At 39.9% G+C, this 26,131-nt stretch overlaps 1 protein-coding gene across 4 annotated transcripts in view; it reads right to left on the bottom strand.

The window, feature by feature from the left end:
- Positions 1–24,688, bottom strand: part of hdac6 (histone deacetylase 6) — a 68,153-nt gene extending 43,465 nt beyond the window's left edge. For all 4 annotated transcript variants that reach the window (XR_015425068.1, XM_087136128.1, XM_087136129.1 and 1 more), the window contains exons 1-25: positions 24,578–24,688; positions 21,876–22,060; positions 20,669–20,830; positions 19,886–19,920; positions 18,124–18,271; positions 16,895–16,935; positions 16,672–16,768; positions 15,522–15,593; positions 15,061–15,086; positions 14,573–14,677; positions 12,897–12,965; positions 11,857–11,983; positions 11,543–11,608; positions 10,695–10,754; positions 9,937–10,026; positions 9,324–9,430; positions 8,182–8,249; positions 7,291–7,525; positions 7,098–7,145; positions 6,869–6,956; positions 5,562–5,602; positions 5,127–5,223; positions 4,382–4,453; positions 4,111–4,136; positions 3,761–3,865 (exon numbers count right to left, since the gene is read on the bottom strand). Coding sequence is in view for 3 of the 4 variants with exons in the window: in XM_087136128.1 (XP_086992254.1) it covers positions 3,761–3,865; positions 4,111–4,136; positions 4,382–4,453; positions 5,127–5,223; positions 5,562–5,602; positions 6,869–6,956; positions 7,098–7,145; positions 7,291–7,525; positions 8,182–8,249; positions 9,324–9,430; positions 9,937–10,026; positions 10,695–10,754; positions 11,543–11,608; positions 11,857–11,983; positions 12,897–12,965; positions 14,573–14,677; positions 15,061–15,086; positions 15,522–15,593; positions 16,672–16,768; positions 16,895–16,935; positions 18,124–18,271; positions 19,886–19,920; positions 20,669–20,830; positions 21,876–22,046 (2,156 nt within the window). In the remaining variant the exon portion in view is untranslated. The remainder of the gene's footprint in view (positions 1–3,760; positions 3,866–4,110; positions 4,137–4,381; positions 4,454–5,126; positions 5,224–5,561; positions 5,603–6,868; positions 6,957–7,097; positions 7,146–7,290; positions 7,526–8,181; positions 8,250–9,323; positions 9,431–9,936; positions 10,027–10,694; positions 10,755–11,542; positions 11,609–11,856; positions 11,984–12,896; positions 12,966–14,572; positions 14,678–15,060; positions 15,087–15,521; positions 15,594–16,671; positions 16,769–16,894; positions 16,936–18,123; positions 18,272–19,885; positions 19,921–20,668; positions 20,831–21,875; positions 22,061–24,577) is intronic.
- Positions 24,689–26,131: the final 1,443 nt, after the last annotated feature.

Raw genomic sequence — 26,131 nt, 5'->3', positions numbered from 1 at the left:
TACATGTACGTGTACTTGTCAGCTGGGCTACAGTACAGTAACCACACGATATCAACTCGAATAAAATAACACATGTCCAGCCTACTCTTTTGTATAGACCACTATTATAACTTCTATGGGCAGCCAAAGTTTTCAAAAAAGTCATCCTTTGGTAAGTTTTCAATTTTACCTCAAATTCCTTCAAAAGGTATTTTTCCCATTAACTTTAAAGAGGGTTGTATTTTCATTTATTTCTTAGTAGTATATGTATTATTTCCTGGTGTTCTGACGGCTGTGTGGGATTTTGAACATTTTGTAAATTACTCTTTTACTTTTTTTTACTGTTGGACAGCCATAGTTTTCGCAGCCACTCATCATAGGAAAAACACAACCATGATGTAAAAACATCAGACCCTATAAGTACTTTGGTGCACCAATGACCAACAACCTTTAGAATACATGCAAATGAGAAAAATCACACCATAAGTGGACTGTTAGACTATGTCAGACATACATGTTGCAAGATTCACAAGTGTGCATAAAGAAAAGTTAACTAAAAACACCATGGTGTTGAACGCATTCGTACAAAGTAAGTTTTTCGGACATCCTTTTTAAAATCCAAACCTCTGTCGTGTGTTTGGACTTGTGGGTAGAAATTAATTAATTTTTTGTAATTATATTTAGTGGTGTCAAACTACATGTACCTTTCTGAAATTGAGTACCAGGGCCAAAGGCTATTCAAGTTTAGGAGTTGCCAATATGATTCGTCTATTGTGTACCGCTACCAAGTACAGTGGAACGCCGCTATAATGAACACAACGGGGTCCACGCTAAATGTTTGGTACAGCGGACATTTGGTATAGCGAGATTAATTGCCAACGTTTCATTGCCCCTCTGAAAAGCGTTCTCTCGTCTGAGATGAGCCCTCTTGTGATACTATGCTTCATTGTTTTCCTGATATTTTGCCATTGCACTCACGTTTAAGTTTTCTAAAAACATATATCTGTTATTTTTGGTTTTTTTTTACTAAACATTAAGTTACAAAATTGGTTTCAAATTCATCCTAAAAGTCATATTTAATCTTTGTTCAGCCTTTTATGTTTTAAAATGAACTGTACTTGTAAAAACAATAAAATGCATACATGGATAATAAATGACAACATGATGAAGGGAAGGGAGAAGGAGATGCTTGTGTTTTATTTATTTTTTATCCTTGTTTGAGGGAGGGGATTGGGGCTCAGCGCAGTTGCACAGGATCTACCTCTTTTTTGAACATGTGTTGGTTCTGAAAAAAATGTTTGGTTTGAAGTTGATGGAGGCTGCTCACATCTTGATAAAGTCTGTCAGCTTCTTCTGCTTCATCGCCTCATCTCGCCTCCGTCTGATGACATCCTTGACGTGCTGCGCGTCGATGATTGTTATGGAATCAATGTTTTCCTGAGATTCCAGGAAGTGCAGAACAAGACCCAACTTGCCAGGGCCTCAGTAGCAAGTGAAGGAGGCTCTGGTTCGTCATCGCTGTCATCCTCAGTGATCAGATCTGCCGCTGGAATGGGCCCTCCTGTCACAGCCAGCACGATCTCGTCGTCACTCCATTCCATCTCAGCATCCATTAGCAAATTGTCATCAGGCTTCTCATGCAACAATAACTGCCGGGTCACCCATCCCTTCCAAGTTTTATTGGTTTCCAAGCTGCCGAACCAGCTGTGTGAGGGGTCCATCATCATCATCATCATTTTCTGCGCTATCATTGCCTTGAACTGGAGTGCAGAGTGTATTCTTCCAGACGTCTTGAATGAATTTTGGCTTGACTGCTTTCCATGCTTCCGCGATCATGTAGCATACGTCCTTGAGACTGATGGACTTTAAACTGAAGTCAAGTTAGTGTCCACATTGTTGTTTCCACCATCAATTCTCTTGAGTTCTTGCTTATGGGCAAGGGTCACAATCTTTATGTTTCCCATGGCGAGCTTGGGAGGCTTCGGAATATGCAGCAGAAAAGCGATAAAAGTGTAGAGACCATGGACAGATTAGCTTGAGATGTCCGTTGTGTACCAGAGGCACAGTCTCTCATTGTTTATTGGACACCCCCCCCTTTTTTTTGTTTTTTTTTAACACACCTGTCCCTTCGTGGTCGCCAAATGTTGCACCCCGGGTAACACAAAGTGTTACACCAAAGGTGTACATTAAAAGAGTTTCACTCTGTAAGAAAAGGAACAGCACATGGACGCTAGTGAGTTGAGGTGTTGCAGTCGATGTTCACTCTTCAAAATGTAGAGTCAGAATGACTCAGCTGAGGACAAAGACTCCAACTCCTCATGCACTAGGCCCATGTGGCTTCCAGGAAAGATTATGCAACAGGTAGTTTCCCAACTGCTGTTCCATGTCACACCCCACATCAGTGCACTCACTGTACACTAAACAGAAGTAGGCTTACTTAAAAAAAGGGGGTCCAATAAACAATGAGAGACTGTGCCTCTGGTACACAACGGACATCTCAAGCTAATCTGTCCATGGTCTCTACAAAAGCATAGATGTGTACTCAAGCACTGTAACCAACCAAACTGGAAGATTGTAAAGCTATTTTGGCCATTTGAACCTTTTTGGAAAGAGGCCGCTGTCATCAAACTCAAAAATCAAAGCCACAAGTCAGAACTAATCTCTGCTGCAGTGGCAAATCTCAGTGGCTTGTTTATCAGCGGCGCCCTCTTTAGACTATTGTTAGTGCAATGCCTGGGTGCACGTGGAGTTTTCTTCTGCACTCGAATGCAGAGTCACTAAACCAGTGTCCATTCAATTCCATTGGCAGATTAACCCTGTGTGCCCTGGCCGTTACTAGAAGACAACTTTGAACAAGTGCCGACCAATGACACATGTTATTACATCTACCCAGTTTCTCAGCTAGTTAAATACAATTAACTCTTCAACAGCTAGTGGCTTTCCCTTCTAATTCTTGGGAAATAATGGCCACTTGTCACTCTCCAACATAAATAACACCAACTGTTTTGTCAAGTTGACATCCGGGAATTACAAACAGCAACTGCATAACGTTCGGTAGGTTTTGTGCACAAATTATAGGGAGCCAAGGATGATGTTCAGTGTAGCTATGTTTGGTATAGCGACGTTCCTCTGTACTCTAAAACAGGTGTGCATGTCCTTAGGTCAACTGCAATACTGCGATGCCAAAAATGCATAAAGAGAAAGTTAAGAAATGCTTAATTGCGTGTCTGTTTCAAGGTCAACTTTGTATCAGTCTTGAGCCATCCCATAACACCATAATTTTCACACACTAGGTCAAGGTTAATACATCGATGCAGAAAGTGGCCGATGTTGTACCGTTTTAAATTATTAAGTAATGTCATTAACAACCACCTAGACGAGATGGGCAAAGGAAAAGTTAACAGGATTGCCTACAGTACCATACTCTCACTACTTGGCAGAAATGTACAGTAAGAACAATGCACAAACCCCCTTTGGTGGGCCCCAAATCGAGGGAAGCACATTTTATGCAATGTGAGAAAAGTTTGATATCATACGGCTCTTTACACTGCAATCATGCATGACTCTACAAGTACATCATCATGTCCTTGTATGACACTTCACTACTGAATCCCCTACCAGGCCCCCTCACCTTAATACTGGACATGTGTCATTTTCAAATCGGTAACCAGTCAAGTATCATACATGTCAACCCTGAAGCCATACACAGACCTCGGGATAAGCGTTGGGTAGCGCCATATCCTGAACTGCTGCTAATGGTAACGAATTTTGTTAATCTTACCTCTTCAGCCCATACTTGTGTCGGGCGTAGTGCGCTGCTAGCGCCACGGTGTTAAAGAAGCAGAACCCCATGGCCGTGTGGACTTCTGCATGGTGGCCCGGAGGTCTGTGGGTAAAAACCCAAGAGCAAAAGATCTCTCATCCAGAACTAAAGTTTTTCAGTTTACATGTATCCATTACAAGGCAAGATATCAATTTCACCTGTGAAAATGAAAATGGCGACAGACTGTAAATTGGAATTTTTCTCAAAAACAAGAAGGGCTACCAACTATCGACTGGCGCATTTTGATTGAAGTAAACCGCGTGGCCTACCTTGCAGGCACAAAAGTGACTCACTGAAAACTAACTCACCTGACTATGGCTACACCATTGCAAGCCTACAAAGAAAGATCAGAGAAACTGTCTTGAATATTTAGAAATACGGAGAACTACTAAAGGGGCTCCATGCTGAAAGATGCTACATTCATGAATGTTATCATTCCTTACATGTATGTCCTAACGGTTGGCAATACTCCATGGAACTTACTGATAACAAGACACTCCTTAAATTTATTTTCTTCGTAACTCCAGTGACTAAAATTACAAGTCATAAGGCCAGACATAAAGCCTGTGTGTTTATTACCTCATTGGACAGCACTGCATCTACCACGTTCAGTGTAGAGCCCGCAGCAAGCGAGGCACTGTCAAAGGAACTCTGATGAGGGAAAAATGAATGCCCTTAGTGCCAAAGGTGCTGGCTGTACAGCATCATTTTGAGCAAAACAGAAAAGCCTTCTGACCTAGTGCTTTTTTTCTTCCAAGTTATGGCTTCCACTCAGAGACGACCCTCAAATCTAAACATGCATATTTTTTATTTGCTCCTTGAAATTAGTTTTTACAGAATTTTTAAAAGATTTCCATTCCTTGAAATTAAAATTTCCACTTTCTGTATTACAAGTAATAAACATATAACTCTTTTTCTCTGATGCATGCAAGTCACACTTTCTGAAAGAAAAAAAAATCACTAGTAAACTTCAACTTTGTGGTACAGCACTTTCTTGCCAGGTACAGAAATAAAAGCTGGGATGCTTAATTTACCTTAGAAAATTCAGACATGACCACAACAGGACACATATGGTAAGTGATTATTAAAAGCCCAATTATGGCAGCCTGTCAAGTCATAAAATTCTGAGTTTAGATTTTAGAGTTCTTAGTATTAGTTTAGCCAAATTCATTGCTTATCCGTGGGTAAATTCTTATTCTTTTATTAGGGTGAAAGTAGCTATGTGTTCCTACTCTAGCTACCGGTAGAAGCCGAATGTGATATTTTCTCTGATCTTTGCTTAGACCCACCCACTCTTGCTGTGTACAATTCAGAACTGTCGTACCTGATGGAGATAGATGGAATTGAAGTCATCTTGCATCTTGCAGAGCTCTCGTGGGGTGTTCTCCTTCATAGCCTGCAGTCTCTCTATGTACTCAGCACTTCAAAGAGAAAATAACAGGTGAAAAGGGCGGGGAGGAGGGTGTGCCATTGAAAAGCATGTGCAGTGTTAAGGGTTGTCTGTCAAAACTGATAGTGTGAGTTCCCTGGAAGTTTCTAGAATGTCCTATTTTTGCGTCGAGCCAAAGTTTTCAACATTATCTTTGGTCCTGATTTCCACAGTACTCAAGAAATCTGTAGTTTAGTTTAAAGATTTATCATGTAAACCTAATTACGATTTTTTGACAAGTGTGACATGGCATTCAGTGGAATGTGATAACCGGAACTAACTCAATGGTTTTAACTCATATTTGCGGACATTTTTTTAATATCGGCCTACCTGTGGCACCAATGCAGCTCTTCTGTTGTTGCTCGCCTTGACTGAAAAAATCATGCCAAAAAAAAATGCAAAATGAAAGGAAGATGCAAAATGAAAAGAAAGTGTCAGACCACAAGGTCAGGACTTTCTGCTGTTATTTTTGACTTTGGATGTTTTATCAAAGTTGAAGGAGGTTGCATAGTGCAAATGGCCTACATTTCTTTCAAAACAATTACACTAGATGTATTTTTTAAACAATTTGCATTTTTCTGTGTATTTTCTATCTGGGGTTTTGCTGTGGACTACGTGCAGTTCATTCATGAAGCACATGTATAATATTAGGAAATGTGCATTTATCAAAGTTTGTGAACCTATGGCAATGAATCATGCATGACATCACTCTTCATCAAAGTCAGAACAAGTCCATTATCAATGTCCTCAGATGGCAAAACTTACAACTGAGGACAACACTGGGCATCCCCAAATCGGGCTGGAGTTCCATATTTCTTGTCTTTTTCCATCCACGCTGTACTGCTTTCCAAAGATTTTCACCCTGATCACAACAGTGTGGATTGTGGTCTTCCAATCTTAATTCAGCACTGAGATAGATTTGTTAAGAGAGTTCAGCACTGATAAAAATACCTTCCCATGTTCCAACAATTAACGACTTTCCAAAGGGTACTATGTGATGTAATGGCGTCAGTTTACAGACATCAACCAGTTGACAACCTGTGTGTTTTTTCCAGCTCAGATTTCTTCACAGTTTTAATTTGTGGGCTCTGATGAACTGTTTAGGACTGTGGTAAGGGAGCTATCCAGAAGGGGTCCGGAGGTTTTGCGCGGTAAACCTCGCAAGGCTGCTGGGTTTTTTGAGGTTTCTCTCATCGTACTATAATGAGCTCATTATCCACAGGTCAGCGCACATCAGGCAGCCTCGGTACAGGAACACTTTTGATTAACCGCCACGCAGACGACCCCTACTCACGGACAAAAGAGTAATTTAAGCCTCAACATAATCTCCTAGTAATCCTACATGTAATTAGATATCTGCCTTCCCAAAACGAGTAAACTCCTATAATCCTTTAATCTTATAATCCCTAATAGCAGCCACCATCCATCATTGACTCCTGTAGCTTTGTTGTTCCCTGCGCCGAAAGCTTCATCCTGCAACCATTCATGCATGTGAAGTTGACCTGCAGCTCAAGGATTATGCATGAATATTAAAGAGCCATTACGCAGCCGAACCTCAAAAAACTTTGAGGTTTACCACGCAAAACCCCCGCGCCCCCTTCTGGTTCGCTCCCTAACTCAGAAATTTTCTCTGTTACCTCCAATCGCAGACACCTCCGGACAAGTCCCATCTTCTCATGCTTGGAGAAGATGCGGGCAATCCTCTCGGGTCTCTCCGGATGGTTACTTGAATGCAAAAGCATAATTTAATTGCATTATAGTAGCTTCCCTTGAAAAATGAAATGTGTCTAAAGTACTAATAAACATGTATGTATATATTGCCATTCATTCGTGTTAAGGGTTGCAGCTTAGTAAAATTGCACTTACAAAACTGTTCTATGTTGCATCATCTCTGGGTCATAAACCAGACAAGTCCTTGAAACGAACAATAGAAAAAAAACAAGGGTTGAGAAATTTGACGCTTTTCAAGGAATTCTAATTTTACATATATTTATAATTCTATCCATGTGTGTCAATGGAAGAAAACTGACAGATTTTAGCTGACTGAATACATGCAAACCTGTGTTTGGCAACAGTCAGGACAACTTCTGATATCAGCCTGTCAATCAAACTGTCAATCTCTTCTGGCTCCACCGCCTTTTCAGCTGCCTTCTCTGCTGATTGGATGGTCAAATCAGCAAGCTCCGCTCCAAGTTCAGCAACTCTTTCATCTGATTGGCCAGCTACTACTGCTTGAGCAGGCTTATCTGAACTGGTGCTGGATACAACTTCACTCTGGACATTTTCAGGAGCAACTGAAAGGAGACAATTCCCCTTTCTCAGACGATGAGTAATTTGTTTTCACCCTCGTCCAGTTTCATATTATTTCTTCACTGTTTACTGTGAACCCATAAAATGAGTCTTAAGGATACAAACAGCAAACAGAGCTCATCATTATGAAAATAAGCTATGGCGGGAATCTTTTCTAGAGCTAGGTCTAAGCTGTCACTGGTTACAGTCGCATAGGCACATGATGACAAAAGACACATTGTAGTCATAGCTCTGAATGCCTGTTTTGACACAGAGTGAACTACTTTGTCATGTGTCTGTTTACTAAAAACCACTGCGAATATAAATGAAATTAAAAACCAGATCAAAACTTTTGAAATTACATCACAGATTGATGATCTTCACCATTTGTTTTGTCTTCCTCCAATAGTATTTTATTATGTGGACAAATCAAAAGTATCGTCTTGCATACTGTGAGGCTTGCACAGTTGGCCCAAACTTTCTGGTGCCACAGAGAATGCCTGAAAAGGTATGCAAGTGAAAGTGGCAAAAGAATGGAAAGTTCATAAGAGGCCAAAGAAAAAAAAACACTAGTACGCACATATCTTTTACATCAGTAATGTTGGTCTTCCATGCAAGCCTAGAGTAAAAAAGGTGAAAAATGGTGAGTTCATGTTATTACCTTGGTAGTGAAAACACTGCCAATAAGGTTTGATGTTCTTAATCACCGCCAGTATGGTTTCAACAGCACTAAAATTCAAAAGAGCAAATGAAAAAGGTAAACGCTAAGAGACCCAAGGTCCTGTATAAAAGAACAAGAAGTGGGTTGCACTTTTGAAATCGACAACTATTTGCTCAAGCTTTAAACTAAATTGGTGACTGGAGTTAGAAGCTATTACTGCGGTTGCATCTCACTTATGGCCTGCAGCCGATTTCATGAAACGTGGAGTAATTATGCGCCACAAATTTGTGCCGTAACTGCGCAATATACATGTACTTACTTTCAATGTCATGAAAAGTTGCTTAGCCATGCAATCTTTTAATTATATTAAAATTTATTTCACGAGGATGGTCAGTCACAAAATAGTCGTCTTCCTCTGCCTACTATTCTGAGAAGTTTTCATCTTTTCTTCATAGGAACTGGACAGAAAATCTCAAAGCCATGAAAATTTTTGATTATCTTTTTAAACAAAGCTGTAACTTTCCATATAAGCCTAATTAAGTTCAGCAATGATGAGCCCTAACAGAGCAGGAATTAGTCAAATAATTCATTTTTCGCCTTGTTGGCACAACATGTGTCACCTAATATGATTGCATGAGTTACGTCATAACTTGTTGCGTAAGTAGTGGTCTTATGCAGCCTATACACTTTGTGAAATCTCTCTTAATTTGTTGCACAATGTGTGCAATAAAACATGGCAAAAGTGATGTTACGCCTTAGTGTAAAGTTTCGTGAAATCAGCTACATGTGGTGAATGCACGTCACATACAGTGTACCTCCTTGTCCAACACAGTGCAGTGACTTTGTAAAATGTGCGAGTGCATAAAGTTGAACAATGAGTATAGCACCATACACAAAGCTGTAATGGCGTCTCAGAGAATAAATCAGTAACTGATGAATCAAGAATGCTCAGCAAACTAACATTTCTGACCAGCAAATGATGAAGTTGAATCAAATCAATAGGTAAGGTTATCCTGACTGCTTTCGCTGAATATTAAATCCACCAATCTATTTTGTGACCAAAATGCTCTTCTTTGGACAACGCAGAAACTGTACCTCAGTCTGGTCAAACTCTTGTCTCATTTTGACAGCCTCCGCCTTACCTTTCATTCGGTTCAGTGCTTGGTGGCAGTAGTGGACAGGGATCCCCGAGCAGTGTCCGTGTGCACATGGCAGCACACTCCCCACTCATCTTGAAATTATAGCCTCCCTGTAAGATCCAATTTGTATTACAGTCAAATTTGTTAGGGAAATACAATTATATGAAGAGAAAATAACGTGACGTAGAAAATCATTCAAGATACATACACTAAACTAGTAAAGTAGAATATATGAATGCTGAATGCTTGGGAATCTTGGTCAATAATTCCAGAATCTAACATTTTTATTTATTCCCTTGAGATTAGCAAATGACCAAGTCATGGATATGGTTGATATCCTTCGTATTAATGCTCTCTGAGCTTGATTTGAAGGTGGCCTGGATCTCCAACAAAGTTCTAGACCTTTTCATAGGATTCCCCACATCCTTTTCAAAAGCTGCGATTCTTGCTAGACAACAGATCTAGAGATACAGTTTGCGGGTGGACAAAAAACTTACGGTGGTCTATAAAAACTGCTCTAGATTTATTAAAGCCATCCTGCCTATTATGAATTTTGTGACGTGCAGCCAAGTTCTCCGTATTTCCAATTATTAAACTTTGGACGAGTTAAACTCACCTCCAGGGCAAGCACAACTTTCCCATTGGCAAGTCCCATTAGGGCATGGGTGAGATGAGCATAGCCAACAGGAGTAATTCGCATCTCACCCTGAAAACAGGAGCACGTGTAGAAGAAACACAAAATAATTTTTTTTTAATTTGTACAATGGTATCTCAATATTTATATATCTCTGCTTTTGTGATAGCCTGAACAAAAATATCAAAAGGAGATCCAGTGAACTGTTTGAAGATTCCTGTTAAAGTCCTTAATGGACCTCCTTTCCTTATCTTGCAGATGGACCTCTACCCTCTGACAACTACAGGACTGGCTGCTACAATAACCCTTTCAATCCCTTGTTTTTAACTTCGTTCTCAGTTCTAAGTGTCGCGAAAGCACCTTACCTGGCCATAAAACTACTCTCCCTTCAGTTGTGTTTAGTAATGGCAGGCCAAACTAGTAAAAATGGCAAGCCTGCCCTTTGTGCATTAAAAAAGGCACTGTTTACGAAAGTGCAGATGTGAAACACGACTGTGAATGGAAGATGCAGCAGGCTCTGATGATGTACATGCACTATTCTGGGTAACGTCAACTGTAAAGTTACAGGGACAAGATTGTTGAACATATAATCTTTGATTACTCACATGGCCAGCCACAAACACAGAGAGCATCTCTCTGCAGGACTTGTTACTTGTTTTGCCACACAGGTCACAGTTACAGATAATATATTTTAAACAGGCCTGTTTATGAGAAAACAGGAACACAGAGAATAAGTTCACCTTAGGGTCACCAACTGCAGCATCAAAACCACAGCAGACGAGTACCAGATCAGGGTTGAACTGTACAAGGGACATACAGAAAGTTGTTACAGGGAGTTGAGAATGAAAATATCAAAGACAATGTTGAGACCTGATCTTCTTGCTACCTATCAGTCGTGCATTTATATCAAAATTCTCCATTATTCCAAATGGTCTTCCAGGAATCATCTGCATTAGTATCAAAGCCTGGTGTTTTGCTCTCTATATATGGACTCCATGCAGCAACTGAACGCAGCACACAATGTGTACACAGTGTTAGAAGGTGCATGTACATTTAACGCCACAAGGTCATAATCCATTGCTATGGGGCTCGAGCTGGTCCAAGACGGGGGCCTAATTCTTCAGCAAGGGAGGCTCCTTGGTACTAACTGCGAATCGCTGGTTCACGAAAACTAGGAAATGCAAGTGCTGCAGTCGCATCGCTTCCAACAAAATGATCAATTCCGACCAACAGGGCTCTAAGTTTCAACCAGTGAGGGGTGCTTCTGCTCGAGGCGGATTGATGTGCTCAAATCCACTGAGTCCTTGTGTGAAAGGAAGACACATAAAAATGGATCACAAATGTTGTTTAAAAGTAGTATTTTAAGATGAGGTCACACTCAGCACAAAACAGAGTGCAAAAGCTAATTTGTGACATGGTGAAAAGCTTTTATGGCAGACTTTAAATATTGGAGCTGAACACATTTCAAATTTGATGAATTTTGGCCACAAATCCTGCCTGACTTAAAACGTATGCAGTCGCTGACGCACTAAGCGCGAACCAACAGTTGCTTCTCAGGTTCTAGTTTTGCAAACAGATTGCAACGTACCTCATAGGCCATAGGGAGTAGCACTTGCTGAAAAACTGCCAGGTATTCACTGTCACCCATTCCAACCTGTGTGATCAAGTGCATAGTAGTCAGTACACTTTCTGAGATATTTAAGTTCAGAATGTGAAAAGCTTGTCATTCAAAAATGTGAGCAGTGACCACAGTACACAAAGCTGTCACGCTATTCATTGTCATTCACAAAATGCCTGAAAACTGGGGGGGGTCAAAATGATAAGCAAGCTCACTTTAAATGGTCTGTGTGGAAGTGATAGAGTCTTGCTTTCAAATCAAGTTTTCAAATGCTTTATAATTACCTTATTCCAAGGAACATTGACGTTGAAACCCAAGCCTTTTCCTTTCCCAAATACGTCACAGTTTGAATCTGTCAGATGGGGCCAGAACTCAAGGTGCTCAAACCGGTGAATTGAGAAGTAAAGCACACTAGACCAAAGACAAAAATGGGAGTGAGGCACACCTACCATACTAAAAGTGGATGTCAGTACTTTCACATGGCAAAAACATAGGGACAAAGATGAAGTACTGGGCCACAAGTTAACATGCACAATGTAATGACATATATCACCTTAATCTGGGAATGTTTATGAATAAAGTTATGCATGGCTTTCTCCCTCCCTGTTTGAATGCCTGTTTTACATCTAGCGTTCGTGACTGTAAGACTTGAAGAAGCAGTAAGGGAATGTTTTGAACAATATAGCAGAATGCCAGTTTTAAAAAAGTGATATTTATCCTGGAAGACAGTACTGGAATGAATGAGATGCTTCTATTAAATCACTGCCATCTTTAACTGTCTTTGTCCAAAAAACTAAGAATTCAATTCTTAGAGATTTGTAGATAAAAAGATTGTCTGTGCTCTTGTAACTAATGGCCTTGTCTCACACCTGTTAGCTATATATTATGTTATGTGTTTTTAAAGAAACTTTAGAAAATGTTCTACAACCTTCATTAGGAGATTCTTTTAGAATGTAACAAATTGGACAATGAGTTTAAAAAAGTACCATTTTATTGGATGGACTGAAAACTTGATGCCTCTATAAAAATAAAAGTTTAAAGCATGAACCATTGGTCTCCTGCTGAGTGGCAGATGTTAAATGATTTATGAAGTTTTCTAGCTCGGTAGTTTACAAATCATGAAACTAACTATAGAGGGCAAGTGACTAGGTGCTTACATATAATTATAAAGATGAACAAAGAACTTGACTGAAGTGGGAGTTGAACCTGTGACCTCTAAAATACCGTACCAGTGCTCAAGAGCACCTTCGGTGGTGTACAGTTAATGTCTAAAATTATGTAAGCATGCACCTGATGAACTTGGCGATTAATGTAATGTCTGTACCTTGGATCCTCTTCAAAGCAGTACTGCACACCTTGTCCATGATGGACGTCCCAGTCCACAATCAAAACCCTGCAACAGCAAAGGAAAAACACATTTTTATATGATCAAAATCATCGGTACATGTAAACTCGCTCTCAAAAAATTACAATTTCAAGATGCACAAACCATTTGAAAGTTATTAGTCAATGTCGAAGAGTTTCTAAGACATACAGTATGTGTATATGTCATACATGTAGTTGGTGTATTAATAAGCTGACAGTGAATCTGAAAACTTTTATTTTTTATGGAATTTAGTTTAATACGTCAACCTCATTTTGTGAGGTTAGGCCACATGTTTAGGGATGAAGATGTGATAAATGCTAATCCAAGCCAATAGCTTGTGCCTGGCAAGTAATTTGGGCAAATTAAATTCATGAACATGCATGTAAAAAATACACACAAAGACAAGAGACTAAGTTCTGTGAATTAACTTGCAGAAATCTTCTTGCAACATTGATGTTTTTTTTCAATGTGCAGCTATAGGGTTGCGTGCATGTACGGCCGGTGTAGTGAAACAACAATGTTTTGACCAGGACATTTAGACTGGTCGTGTTGTTTGCATGCACGCAGCACAGTGGGAACCAGCGCAGCGTTGCTTTAATGCATTAACCTTTGCACGCGAGTTTTCACCACTGGGCTCGTATGTTTCAGCAGGACATTTAGTTTGTGTGCATGCGCACCAAAGTGTTTCATGCCCGTGCAAACTGAAGATGGCTGCCCAGTGATCGTGGTTTTGAGCTCAGACTATATCGGGTATCGTCATCTCTAAATTGACATTTTTCATTTTTCTTTGCAATTAATTTGAGTTTCAGACCTTCCAATTTAATTTGTGCAAGTATAATTTCAAAACAACCAATATCTTTCGCCTTATTTTGGATTTGATCGGCGACGTCTACTGCGAATGTTATTAATACAAATGCAAAAATCACTAGTTTTTTGGGTGAAAAATGGCATATTTCTCAAGTTTTCCCGAGCATGCCACAAAAAAAAAAAAAATAAGGCGTGGAATGAATCTCATATGGGCAACAAGTCCTGTTGAAGAGAACGGTAAGTTTTTATTTTACATGTTTTCATCATGTACAGCGCCCGCATTACAAGTAAAAGCATTACAAGAAAAAAGGTTGTTCAGAAGTGTTTTGTAAAGACAGACAAGACAACAGGATTTATTTTTTTATCTTTTTAAATTTATTTTTCTGACTTGCCGATAACAATTTTAGGATCACGCTGAAAACTTTGGGTCGGCCAGGAAACTGGAAGCAGAAGTACATGTATTTCTTGGGGCCTAATGTACTAGTACAGACATGTGCATGTACATGTATGTACATGTAGCCATGTAGTAACCTTTACACAGGTTTTATTTACTTAGTGTTTAGAAACTCTAAACAAGATTGAGTTCAGCAACGACAACTTGTCAAACGCTGGTCAGTTTTGCTTGATACTCAAACTACCACATCCCCAGGGAAAATTAATCAGTAGTCAACAAATGGCCGTCACTGGAATTTGCCACGAGTGATTTATAACAAGGAACCACGATTTGTGGTTTGCTCAATTTGCGCAAAACGGTAACCTCAAAGATCAAAAAAGGATTGTGGGAGACATGACCAAGAATGCAAAGGATCAACTGAGCTCCAACTAACCTCTCACAGTTCCACTTGTGTCTGGCCATGTGGGCTGCCACAGCTACATTGTTAAAAAAGCTGTATCCATTGGCTACGCTCCATTGCGCATGGTGTCCACATGGTCTAATTATTGAAAAAAAAAAAGGAATAGAAAGAAACAAACAAATTCTGTTTGTTGTTGAGTTTCCTCTCCAGGTTCCCGAAATTTCCCGATGATAGGATCTTGATCTTTCCTTCGGAGCCACTGTGTATTTGCTTGTGGGGAGTTATTCAACCAACTGTACTTGTATACAGAACACTGAAAATGTCAGCCCAAGTACACAGACACTAAATATCACATTTGTCAAGTAAAGTTTGCTCTTGTTCCAGCTAGATGTACATGACACTCCAAGTATATGCAGTTTTTTTTTTAAATTTGAAGAAATACACAATCAAAAAATCTCCTGAATGGTCTCAACTACAAACTTATTTTCAGATTCTCCAAGAGTACATGTACCTGTACTTACCGAGTAATGGTGATTCCATTTCTAAGCTGCAAAAAAATACAAGGAGACAGAAAATGAGTGATGGTACCGGCTATGCTGTTTTTCCCCATTCAAACTGAGCGTCCAACAGCTACCCACATTTAGAGTGTCAAAATTTACTTCCAAAAAATAATGAACTCTAGTGGCAGGGCCTAATATGTCAAGCACAAATACAAATGATTGGTAAAAATCTTCATCTGTAAAAACAGAGTCTGGGACAGTCTGGGACAGTCTGGGACAGTCTGGACTAAATGAACTGAAGTTTCAAGTTATGTTCATTTCCCTTCCATTCTTTGCTGTTCCACTCAGGGGTTTTCAACCTTATTAGGATTTTGTAGATATTGTGCACGTCTCTTGTGCTAAGAAAAGATGTCACAAACTCCAATGCAGTAAAAAAGTCTTTGTAACAACGAACGAAGTGCTACATACGTCACGCTGCATACCTCTCCTTTGACAACCTTCTCCGTCAGATCTAGCAAGCCACCCAGATTGAGACAGGCACACTCGTATGTATGCTGCAAAATATTCAGTTGCAAATACTTGGAAAGCTTATCTTATCCACAATAAATCTGAAGTGCTACAAGTAATGGTTCACCCTGTACAATGACTTGATGTTACACGTACTTTACAGTGTGGTCTGACGGAGTGATGGCAATTACTGAAACAACCCAGATTAAATGCCTGTTCATTCTACAGGCTAATGTGAAAGAGAAATAAATTTGACAAGTACATGTGGCAGGAAAACACATCTTTAAAACACAACAACTCGGCTTATGAGTTGGAATAAATGAGATAAAGAACTGATTATGTGAGAGCGCTGGGTAGAATTCATGCAAGAGTGAAACTAAAGAATCACTTTTAAACGCACTGAAAATAAACCCTATTTCGTTATAAAAGCATAGCCCAAAGTACCAGTACCTCCCACATTTATGACAAAATCCCATTTGCAGAGCATCTAATGAATGTTACAAAATTCCTAATCGCTGTTTTAGGATCCAGGGTCCAAGAAACCTTGCAACTGAAATATTAACTCTATCTTATTGAATAAAAAGTATGTACGTTGGGAAAGAAATGTGCTTTCATGAATGCGGTTTTCTAGATCCTTACTTCAAGGCAAGAGTTACACCCTCTGTAGACTAAATATGAAGAATTATTCTGAAGCACTTGGTTACGTGTGTTAAGAAAAGGTGTTGTCTATAAAGACATCCAAGAAAGCTGCACAAACAACACATTTATGTCAAGGCATCACTTCACAAATTTGAATAGTGGGTCATGACCACGAAAAAATATACCAACAGAACTTGCCAAAACCAAGCGACTGACAGAGTTTCAAAATGAGTGTACAAGGGGGCCATATCGCCTACGGGAATAGACTTTTCATTCTGGTTGCTGAATTTGTCTTTCAAGGTCCTCAATGATGAACAGACTTTGTTGGAATTTTGGTGTATTTTGATTGGTTCCTGATTACTGAATCTACAAACTAGTTCCCTTTCCTGCCAACCCCCTCACAGACTAATAATGAGACATGCCCCATGAGCGGGGAATTTAACAATGTCGAAAAAAACAACAACATTCAATTGTGTTATTACATACGTTGTTGGCAAAGACGGAGTCATATTGCTCGGCCCATGATTTCAGTTTGCTCTCCTCCATCATCTGCGTAGTTTTGAAACTTTCCAAGTAGTCAGCACTATGGGTAAAAACGGAACTTCAATTATGGCAAAAGTAAAATGGTTTCTTGTCTATTCATTACCTCCCTCGCCAGTTCCCAACAATAAATGAGTGCCAACATATACATACAAATGAAGGTCACTACCTGTGTGTGGTGAGAATTTCTTCATCCAAAGCTAAACGAACCTGGGTAAGAATAAAAACAGGGAGTAAAACCGTCAGTGACATATGCTTTTTCCCCACCACGAGCGTAATGGCAATGCAACATAGGACATCCCGGTACATGTACACCAAAATACTAGTACATGTACTTGCATTATCCACGAGTCACAAACTGTACATGTATGTTCCAGCAGGAGTAATTTCATAAATCCACTAAGTCACTCCACACGTACAAGTATACAACAATTAATTGGAAGTAATGCATGTCTTAGACATGAAATTGAGGCTGACATGGCAACTTAGGTTGTGGAGGACAACACAGTACGGTACCTTAGACTTAACTATGAAACTCTGAATTAACTAATGTTAAGCCCTCGTAAAATCTAGTGTAAGGGCAAGTTAAGCGTAAGATTTTGATATCCTACTCTCTCAGTGTTGGGACCAGAAAAGTCAGAGATAATAAACCATGCATGGCCATGTTGAAATTATTAACTGAAAGTCAATGCAAACACACGATAAATTATGCTGAGATTTGGTACATTACAAAAGTATCTAACTTCTGATTCTAACAGTGATTTGTGAGGAGAGGATTAAGTTCCAGACACAAGGCATTTCATTTGAATACTTCACACATCAATGCTTACACAGTCTCCTGATGTTGGTCAAGCTGGTGGTGAGCATGACATTTTTAACTTACATGTACCTGTCAACCATGCCTTTGTATACAGACTACATGTCCTCTCAGGTAAAGCGGACAAAGGGACATTATGGTAATGTAAAAAGAGCCTCTGGGGAATATTTCCTCTATTCGTGTATCATCTACAAGTGAACGTCTACCTGTAAATGTACACATTCAAGATCACAATGCTGAAACAATTCTCAGTGACATAAAGTCAGGCCGTTGAGTGCCATGATGCTGTGGAAATTCATACAGGAGGGGGGCTTAAACTAGGAGGCACTTGTATATATATATGCGTATTTGCAAGCTTCCACGCCTTAAACTGAAATGCTTATACACTTATACAGCTACTTCTCCATTGTTCTCTTCAAAATAAGAGTAACATCAAAATATGCATGATTCATTTCTCAACATCAAAAAGGGAAGATGGTCACACTGCTCATCTCCAGGTCAAAACAGTGGGAGAGACCACCCAACACCCACCCCTGGATTCATGCCCGTGACCACTACGGATCGCGAGGCTTTACACTTACTGGGACATCAGTGCATCTTTCCAGGAGCTTGTAGTCCTGCAGACTCTTACGGCATAGCAAAATGCGGTCAGAATGCTCGGATCTAAAATGACGAGTATTGAAGGGGCACTTGTGTAGGGTTAGACGCTCATCGTAGACTAGGCCGGTCCTGGACAGATGCAGAAATCGAAAGGACTCTTTGAGATGACAGAATGGAGAGTCACCCAGGACCTTCACTGGACATCTGACCTCATAAAGCCATGTTATAAACGAAACATTGTCTCCACCAATTTCCTTTTCTGATACCAAATTCTGTTTATTTTTAAATCCTCCCCCCCCCTAAAAAAACCACCTGTATTTTGGCTTTATGTTTTGGCACCAGGTACTATAAAAGTTAACCTGTGCCACAACATTCATAACACAAAGAACGTTTTGATTATTGGTATACTTGACAAGAAAGTTGTCAGCTTTTTCTAGTGTAAAGGCTAAATACAGTGGCCATCTTGGCCAAGAGAAAAAGGCAAAGTCCTTTCTTCAAAACACTAAGATGATTAATTGTTTTATTTCTTGATTGTGCTTAAATTGGCTTGAGCAAGAACAGGCAATGCCATATAGTTTTCATGATAGTTCCTGGGATTGCAACTGATACCCTGCATTGAGACAATTCATCCAACTCTTCTTGTCTGACTTACCAAGAACTTAACTAATAACTATGCATAAACATAAAAGGCAGAGCCCCTGCGGGGGCATGCCAACAATTCAGTGGCCCTTGCAGAAGCTGCACAAGGAAGTTGGCCCTCCTTACATATGTACACGCATCTGAGAGATCGCTGTACATGTACATGTGGTGTTAGAACAGCCCATTTTCATAACAGCCACATGCTTGGCAAGCATATACATGTATGGGAGGTCAGGATGGGACAGTGGTTCTCTCCTCGCCTTCCACGTCTGCGGCCCAGATTCGAATTCCAGCTCGGTCTACATGTGGATTGCGTTTTCAGTCCCTACCCGATTCCGTGGGTTTTATCCAGAATAATCCTCTGGGGTTTTCCTCCCAACTCTAAAACTGTAACTGCGTCTCACTGTCTCCTCTCTACAGTGCCTAGGGCACTTTTGAGGAATCCTCGGTGTCATTACCAGAAATGATTAACAATAACAATACTAATAATATGATTGGACAACCAATAATAAATATGTACTTGACTCTGCCATCCCTGACAAGCACCCAACACCACATGCTTGTTCCAGCTTGACCATCAGAATATGGGCTGACTCATTTCTACCCTTTCAGCATTAGAAACGGAAAGCCCAGGGCCCTCAAAACTGAAGAAAAACAAACTAATTGATCTAAATATTTCACTGATGCTCACTCCATGCCAAATTTGTGGTCTCAAAGACATTAAAATTTCTAAAATTGACTCCAGTTGGGTTGGCCCAAGGTCACACAAATGTAAGATATTCATTTAGAGCATACAGGTTCCTTTGAACTTGGGACAGCCATGTTAGTCATGCGTGTGAGCTAGACTTCATCTTACATCCGAGCCCGTCAGAAATTATCTCCAATACACAATTGGCTCTTCAATGTATGTGCAACCCTGAAAACCCCTTCGATGTTGAAACTGACAGTCTGTGGGCAGACACTTCAAAGCCTTGTCACTCTGCGCCCCATACCCACTCACAGACTGAATGCATGTAGGTCTGTGCGCACTCCGGTGAAAAACTGGCATTACGTGTTCCAGAACCCACACTCAAGAAACGATATGCACATTATGTGGACACTTACCCACTTGGCACAGCTGGCCATGTGTCAGACACTGTCTGCAAATAAATAGACGGCAGCACAGCAGTGAGAAAAATCACGGCTTCTTCACAGTTAATGCTGATATAACTTAGCAACAGGTTTAACAGTCTGAGGGACAGATTTTACATTCATGTATGCTGTGTGAAAAATGGCCCCAGGTGCCAGAAAACATGCAATACATGTAAGCCTCCACAACACAACAGTTTCCACATCAACATTTCACCTCTTTGCCTATATGGTAATCATTCCGTTTTGAAAAAGAGAATTAGGTCACATTCAATTGGGTGCATTTAAATGCAAAAGACATAATTATGTTGATATGATTTCATTAATTATATGTACGATGAACACATTGTGGGCTATAATGATACAGAGGGAGGATTTATTGTCATGTACATGTGGCCGACAAACTACGGTGGAGCCTCGTTAACTGGAGCACCATTAATGTAACATTCTGCTGAATGTACATGTACATGTAGGTACCAGATCTTTGTTGGTTTTCATTCCTGATAACACAAGGTTCCTTTTAAAACAAGGTAATTTCCAAAGTACAAAGGACCTCTAATTATTGAGGTTCAACTGTACATTACTTAGAAGTCAACACATTTCTACACGTTCCAATAAACAGGACTGCAATCGTATGGCAGTTTTTGGACATGAACTCCCAAACTTTTGCATATCAGGTGCACCTCACATTGTCAGCTTGCAAACATTTGCAAATTTTCAAACTTGCGCTCTTTGAACTGTTGTTATTTTTCTACTCACCATCCCTGCTAGTTCAACGGCAAGTTCATCCTCCCCAGCTTGGCCACGTTGGATGTTCTCTCTGCCTTTCTTTTTCACAGCTTGCAAGGCAGAGTTCGTCCGTCTACTGCCCTTCCTTCCCGTTGTCTTTCCTGAGCCCTGCTGCTTGGATTCCTCTTTGCCCTGCAGGAACAATGAACTCAACCCATTATTTGTATTCCAGTTTCAAAGCACATATTAAAACTCGGTGCCAGTCGGAATGATTACGCCCACAAGAATTGAAAATTCTCAAGTTTATGTCTAATGTACAGTATGTGGGGTTTTTCTACGCAATTTTCCTGAGCACACTTGACTTGTTTCCAGAATAAGGTGGAGGTCAGAACATGTCAAAGTATCTTAAGACAATTTTATCTTCAACACGTGTTGCAAAGTTTTGCAGTTTTAGTATAAAACATTTTTAGATGAATACCGGGGTAGTTCAATGCGATGGTTTTAAAATCCATCTTTCACAGACATTTTAAACTTGCTTGTTATGATGATTATCTAATGAAAAGAAAATGAAAAGTGTACTGTTGGTTGCATTGCTGTCAGTACCCTTTAATGCTCACATGGGGTTATGAGCTTTTCTTTCTCATTATTTAAAAAAATGTTTCAATCTTCATATTTTATATTATTCAGTATGCTGTAATTCTAATGATTTTGCATTATAATTTTTGTTATTATATTTGTCTACACGTGATTTCTATAGCTGTCTGTGTTTGTAAAAACTGTCTCGATTCAGCCTCTGCCCACAAAGATGTTTTAGTTTTACTTAAATAAACTAATTCAATTCCAATTCAACGTTAATTTGTGGATATGCTATTGTGTATGGGATGGCAATGCGAGCAAACAGGCAAGCAGTATCGTTTTATATCAGAGAGTATTCAACTCTTCAACATTTCGATTATATCTGCAATGAGTCACATCATATACAGTGGACTGCACCACAGCAGAATCCTACTGCATGAAAACCACAAACTGTAGCAAATACATGCACATTGCAAATACCCAGACAACTACAAAAAACTTCACATTTATCTCATGCAGCACCCAACTGTGCCCATTATGCCGCCAGTAGGCATGGTAGGCCTACACATTTCGTCTTCCAGGTTTATTAATGGCTCCTGCAAGCAACTTTTGTGCACTAGGCAGGCTGAATACTTCTTCGAGAAAAAGAGACTAGCCTAACATTTCGGTTTGGCTGCTGTTGAGGTGCATCCTGGGATACCATTCCCAGAATCCCTTGCTGGTCATCTGCCCCTGATGCAACCTGCATTTCTGGGTCAGAATGTTGCTCCTGCAATACAGTTTGAGGGTTGTCCCTTTGGTCAGGGGAGTCATCAGCGGGCTGGTGTTCCATTGTAATACAGCTCCTGTTGAAAAAGACAAAACAAAATGGAAACCAGATGATGTACATGTATGTTGTTCTGCAACAGAACATAGGGCTTTTTCGCATTTCTACATTTTGAGAAAAATGCATTTGACATGCGTACTTCCTATTAATCAGTAGTTGATACACAGAATGCACTACCATGTAGTATAAAAACTATGAGCATTGCCCTAATTCCTTTGTCCGCAGTTTTAATGCGTTGCACGTACATGCACAGTACATGCATGTACGTACAATGTATATGTACATGTACATAGTGATGTACATGTACATGAACATGTACTTACATTGTACATGTATGAAGTTCAAGGCACGCTGGGTATGCCTCACAACATGTCCCAAAATTCCTCTCACTAGGCCTAGTAACAACTAAACTTCAACTCCATTTCACCATTTAGGACTCATCTGTGTAAATAGTATGGAGGACGAAAAGTGGCCATCTGCTTTTCTGTTATCATAATAGAAGAAAAGCTGATTTTATGTTTTTGTAACATGCAATATTCGACTTTTCTACTTTTCTGCTACCTCATAAGCAGAATGAACATTTGATTGTAATGTATTTTCCACTTTTCTGCGACTACAAAAGGAGCTTTACTTGTCCTCGTTATGCTGGCAGACAAAAAGTGGCCATCTGCTTTTTACCTGTCAAAAAGCAGGAAAGTGAATTAAACATTTTGACGACAACTGTTAATTCAACTTTTCTGCTTTTGTGATACCTGAGAAGCAAATGAAAGAAAAGTAAAATCTGCTTTTCGTGAAGCAGAAAAGAAGAAAATAGAAAAATACATTACCAAACCATGTTCGTTCTGCTTTTAAGGTGGCAGAAAAGTAGGAAAGTCGAAAATTGTACGTTACAAAAACATAAAATCTGCTTTTAAACTACATGTATTCTGACAGCAGTAAACCGTAGTAAACAGACCTTTAATTCAGGCTTTGGCAGTGTACATGAGAGCATACATGTACATGTAGACGTGAAGGCTTATAAATTTTTAACTACATGTACACCCCACCAGACCTATTTGTTTCTGTTTTCTTTTTGAAGTGATCTTGGAAAGGATATCATACGAAACATTTTGATTCCATAAAATGTTTGTTCTTATTCGTGCCTAATTTCAATGAATTAAATGCTGTCTTCACTTGAAATTTCAAAAATTTTGGAATTGGAAATTAAAAAGGCCCCAGACGTGCTAAGGTTAGACCTAGAGCCTAGAAGAGCCAAAGCATGGAAAAGACTAATTTTAATCACCGTTTCCTATTTAAGAAACTGAGTTTCCAACAGCACCTTGCTCATTTATGCACATCCCAAGCATAAAATGATAGAGGCGAGAGCATGCCTAGGCTACATTAAAGTAGGAAACAAACTAGGCTAGCCTAGCTACATGTACATGTAGGCCTACATAGGGTGTTCATTACTTTTAGCACCCTGTTCCTATAAGGGAACAAATTCTACTTTCTTGAAACAACTTCTGAACAACTTGTTGGTGATGTCATCTTTCATATCAAAAAGAAAAGAGAACAGGGCTTGTGGTTTTTGAGGGAAAGTTTGGGTCAAAACGGCAGCTTACATGACCGCCCTGAAGAGTTGTGAACAACAAATTAGTGTTCCTTGACCTGAATGGAGATTTGTTTTGATGAATCCAAAATGCCCGAGTCAGGTAACTAGACGAGAAACAAAATGGTGTGATTCGACTGAGCGGTTGCCTCTTGCCAAACTCAGGTCAGAAGAAATGTGTGGTTTTCTTGCTTAAAAATTGTCAAATAGGCCTTTCAGGATTGAGTTCCTTAAGGTCAAAATGTCAGTTACATGTGGTTTGAGAAAGTGGACTTTATTTCCTTTTCTGCTCCAAACGGAACAAAAGAAAGCCCAGCTCTTTTTTCTACTACTCACTGCATAGGCGCGCGTTTATAAAAGTCCAAACTTTGAGGAATAGGCCTACGCCGGTGTTAGTAAAATTGTCCAGTTATTCTCGTTTCGAAAGATATTACAGGATTCAAAGTTTGTGACAATCCTGCAGTTTGGATTTCGGGCATTAAAGACATGCCTTCAAGTAGGGCTGTGGTTGTGACAGATAACACTCATTAAGAATAAGAGATAGATTGTAAAAGAGAGCCACTACAGCCCAACATGTGGGGAGCTAGGTCAGACTGTTTACTACTCAGTGACAGTAGTCTAGCTCTACAGTAGCAGTCCACTGAGTGGAGCATTAGTATTCGTCTTTTTCGAATTTTGGACTGGATCGTACTATACTAGTAACACTCCACTCAGTAGATCATGTAGATAGAGCTAGGTACATGTAGGCCTAGTATGTCAGTCACTGTCCATACCATGGCAATAAAATGACGGGTTGCATAGGCCTACCATGCATACACTACAGTCTGTCTAACATAGAGCAAAGGCCAAAGGCTTCATACAGCCGGCCATGGCCTTGTCTCCTTCTGCATGCTTGACATTAAGAATATACAAGACACTGAGGGCTTAATGCTACCATTTCTAACTTTCCAAGATTATTGTGAAATACAAGTCTATTATTAATAGTTACAACGTTAAGTAGGCCTGATAAAGGACACGAAGCCGAAGATAAGCCGAAGTTAGCGCTGACCGCCAATTTGCGGAGTCACCACCTCTTGGGGGCGCAATTTACTTTCAAGCTCAAGAATAGGAGGAGGCGCGCGAACCGACTGCCTAGTCCTACTCATGCTTATTTTGTGTGTGGTAATTCACTAAAACTCAATAGTCGAGACCACTTAAGACCTTCACAAGACCAACACAAGACCTCCAGTCTAAATTCAAGTCAGAAGCTATCCAACTGAATCAAAAAAGAAAAAAAAAATTCCTTTGTCATTGTTCACAGTGTTACCGTGATGATCTTGTGTCTGGTCTTGTGCATGGTCTTGTGTCTGGTCTTGTGATTGGGCCGACTACAACACTGAAACTCAAATGTTACCGCAGCAACCGATACAAAGGGGGTCAACTCTCTTGCCATTTCTTTTCTTTTTTATAGTTGCCCACGTCTAAAGGCTGCAAGACTTTATAAAAAGTAACCACGTGAGAGTCTGAGACGAAATAAACCGATTGAATGATTTCAGGGGAGCGACAACTAAACCCCCACCAGAATAACGGTCTCAACCCTCTCGAAAAAAAATTGGACAATCTCCTGAAAGAATTTACCAACTTCATAAAGTAGATAATTTGCCCAGCTGTACTTGCATCAAGTTGACACTTTGCTTGAACATTAGATTAATTACAACGGTAGACAGCACTGGAGTTTTACAACTACTGACACGAAATTTAATGAGGCTCTTCAAGCGGCATAACTGGTGTTTCCCCTCTTGAACCTTGTCTTAATTATTCGGCTCTCATTACATTGAAACTTGTTCAACTTGTTCATTGTGGGTACTCGTTCTTCCTTACCCTACTGCAAGAAGTACTTTTTTTTTAGTACCAAAGCTAATAGTGACATTGAACTGGTTAAAATGTGAACGAAGCTGGAACACTGAGTAATGTATGCACAAGATATAAGATTACAAAATAAGTTAAAGAGTTCAGACAACAGTTTTCATGAGAAAAGTACTTAGCCGAGTGCTTTTTACCACATCGTGGTACAATAGTCTTTTACAGTCTTTGATTTTTGTGTATTTACCATCTAACAGTTGAACACGTTTTTAAGATTTGTTCACCCCAAACAGGTCAGTAGAAAATTTGTACTCCAAAAGTACTCAGCAACAAGACTGCAAGCAATGTATTATTTTGATCCCAAGTAGGCCTGAACGTGCACAAGAGCCTATCGTGCGACACCAGTTTCCGGACGAAAACTCCAAGGCAAATAATAAAGAGCGTTTCTTGAAGGTGAATCAATTGACCCAACCTAGAGGATGACTCTGATGTTCATTCGCAACAAAGCAACATCACATCAGTGAGTGGAAGACAAACTGAGAGGCACTGGCGGAAGCACTCAGGTTGCCCCCCCCCCACTTTTTGCAGGTCCTATAATTGGATGATGCTTAATGGATCTCCCTAAGAATGGCTGAAGCCTGATGTCTCATCTGCATTCCCC

The sequence above is a fragment of the Acanthaster planci genome, linkage group LG04, assembly GCF_054643075.1.
Source record: "Acanthaster planci isolate LZ-2023a linkage group LG04, COTS_SCS, whole genome shotgun sequence".
Lineage (NCBI taxonomy): Eukaryota > Metazoa > Echinodermata > Asteroidea > Valvatida > Acanthasteridae > Acanthaster > Acanthaster planci.
Note: the sequence above shows the minus strand (reverse complement) of the source record. Positions and strands in the feature narration are given on the sequence as shown.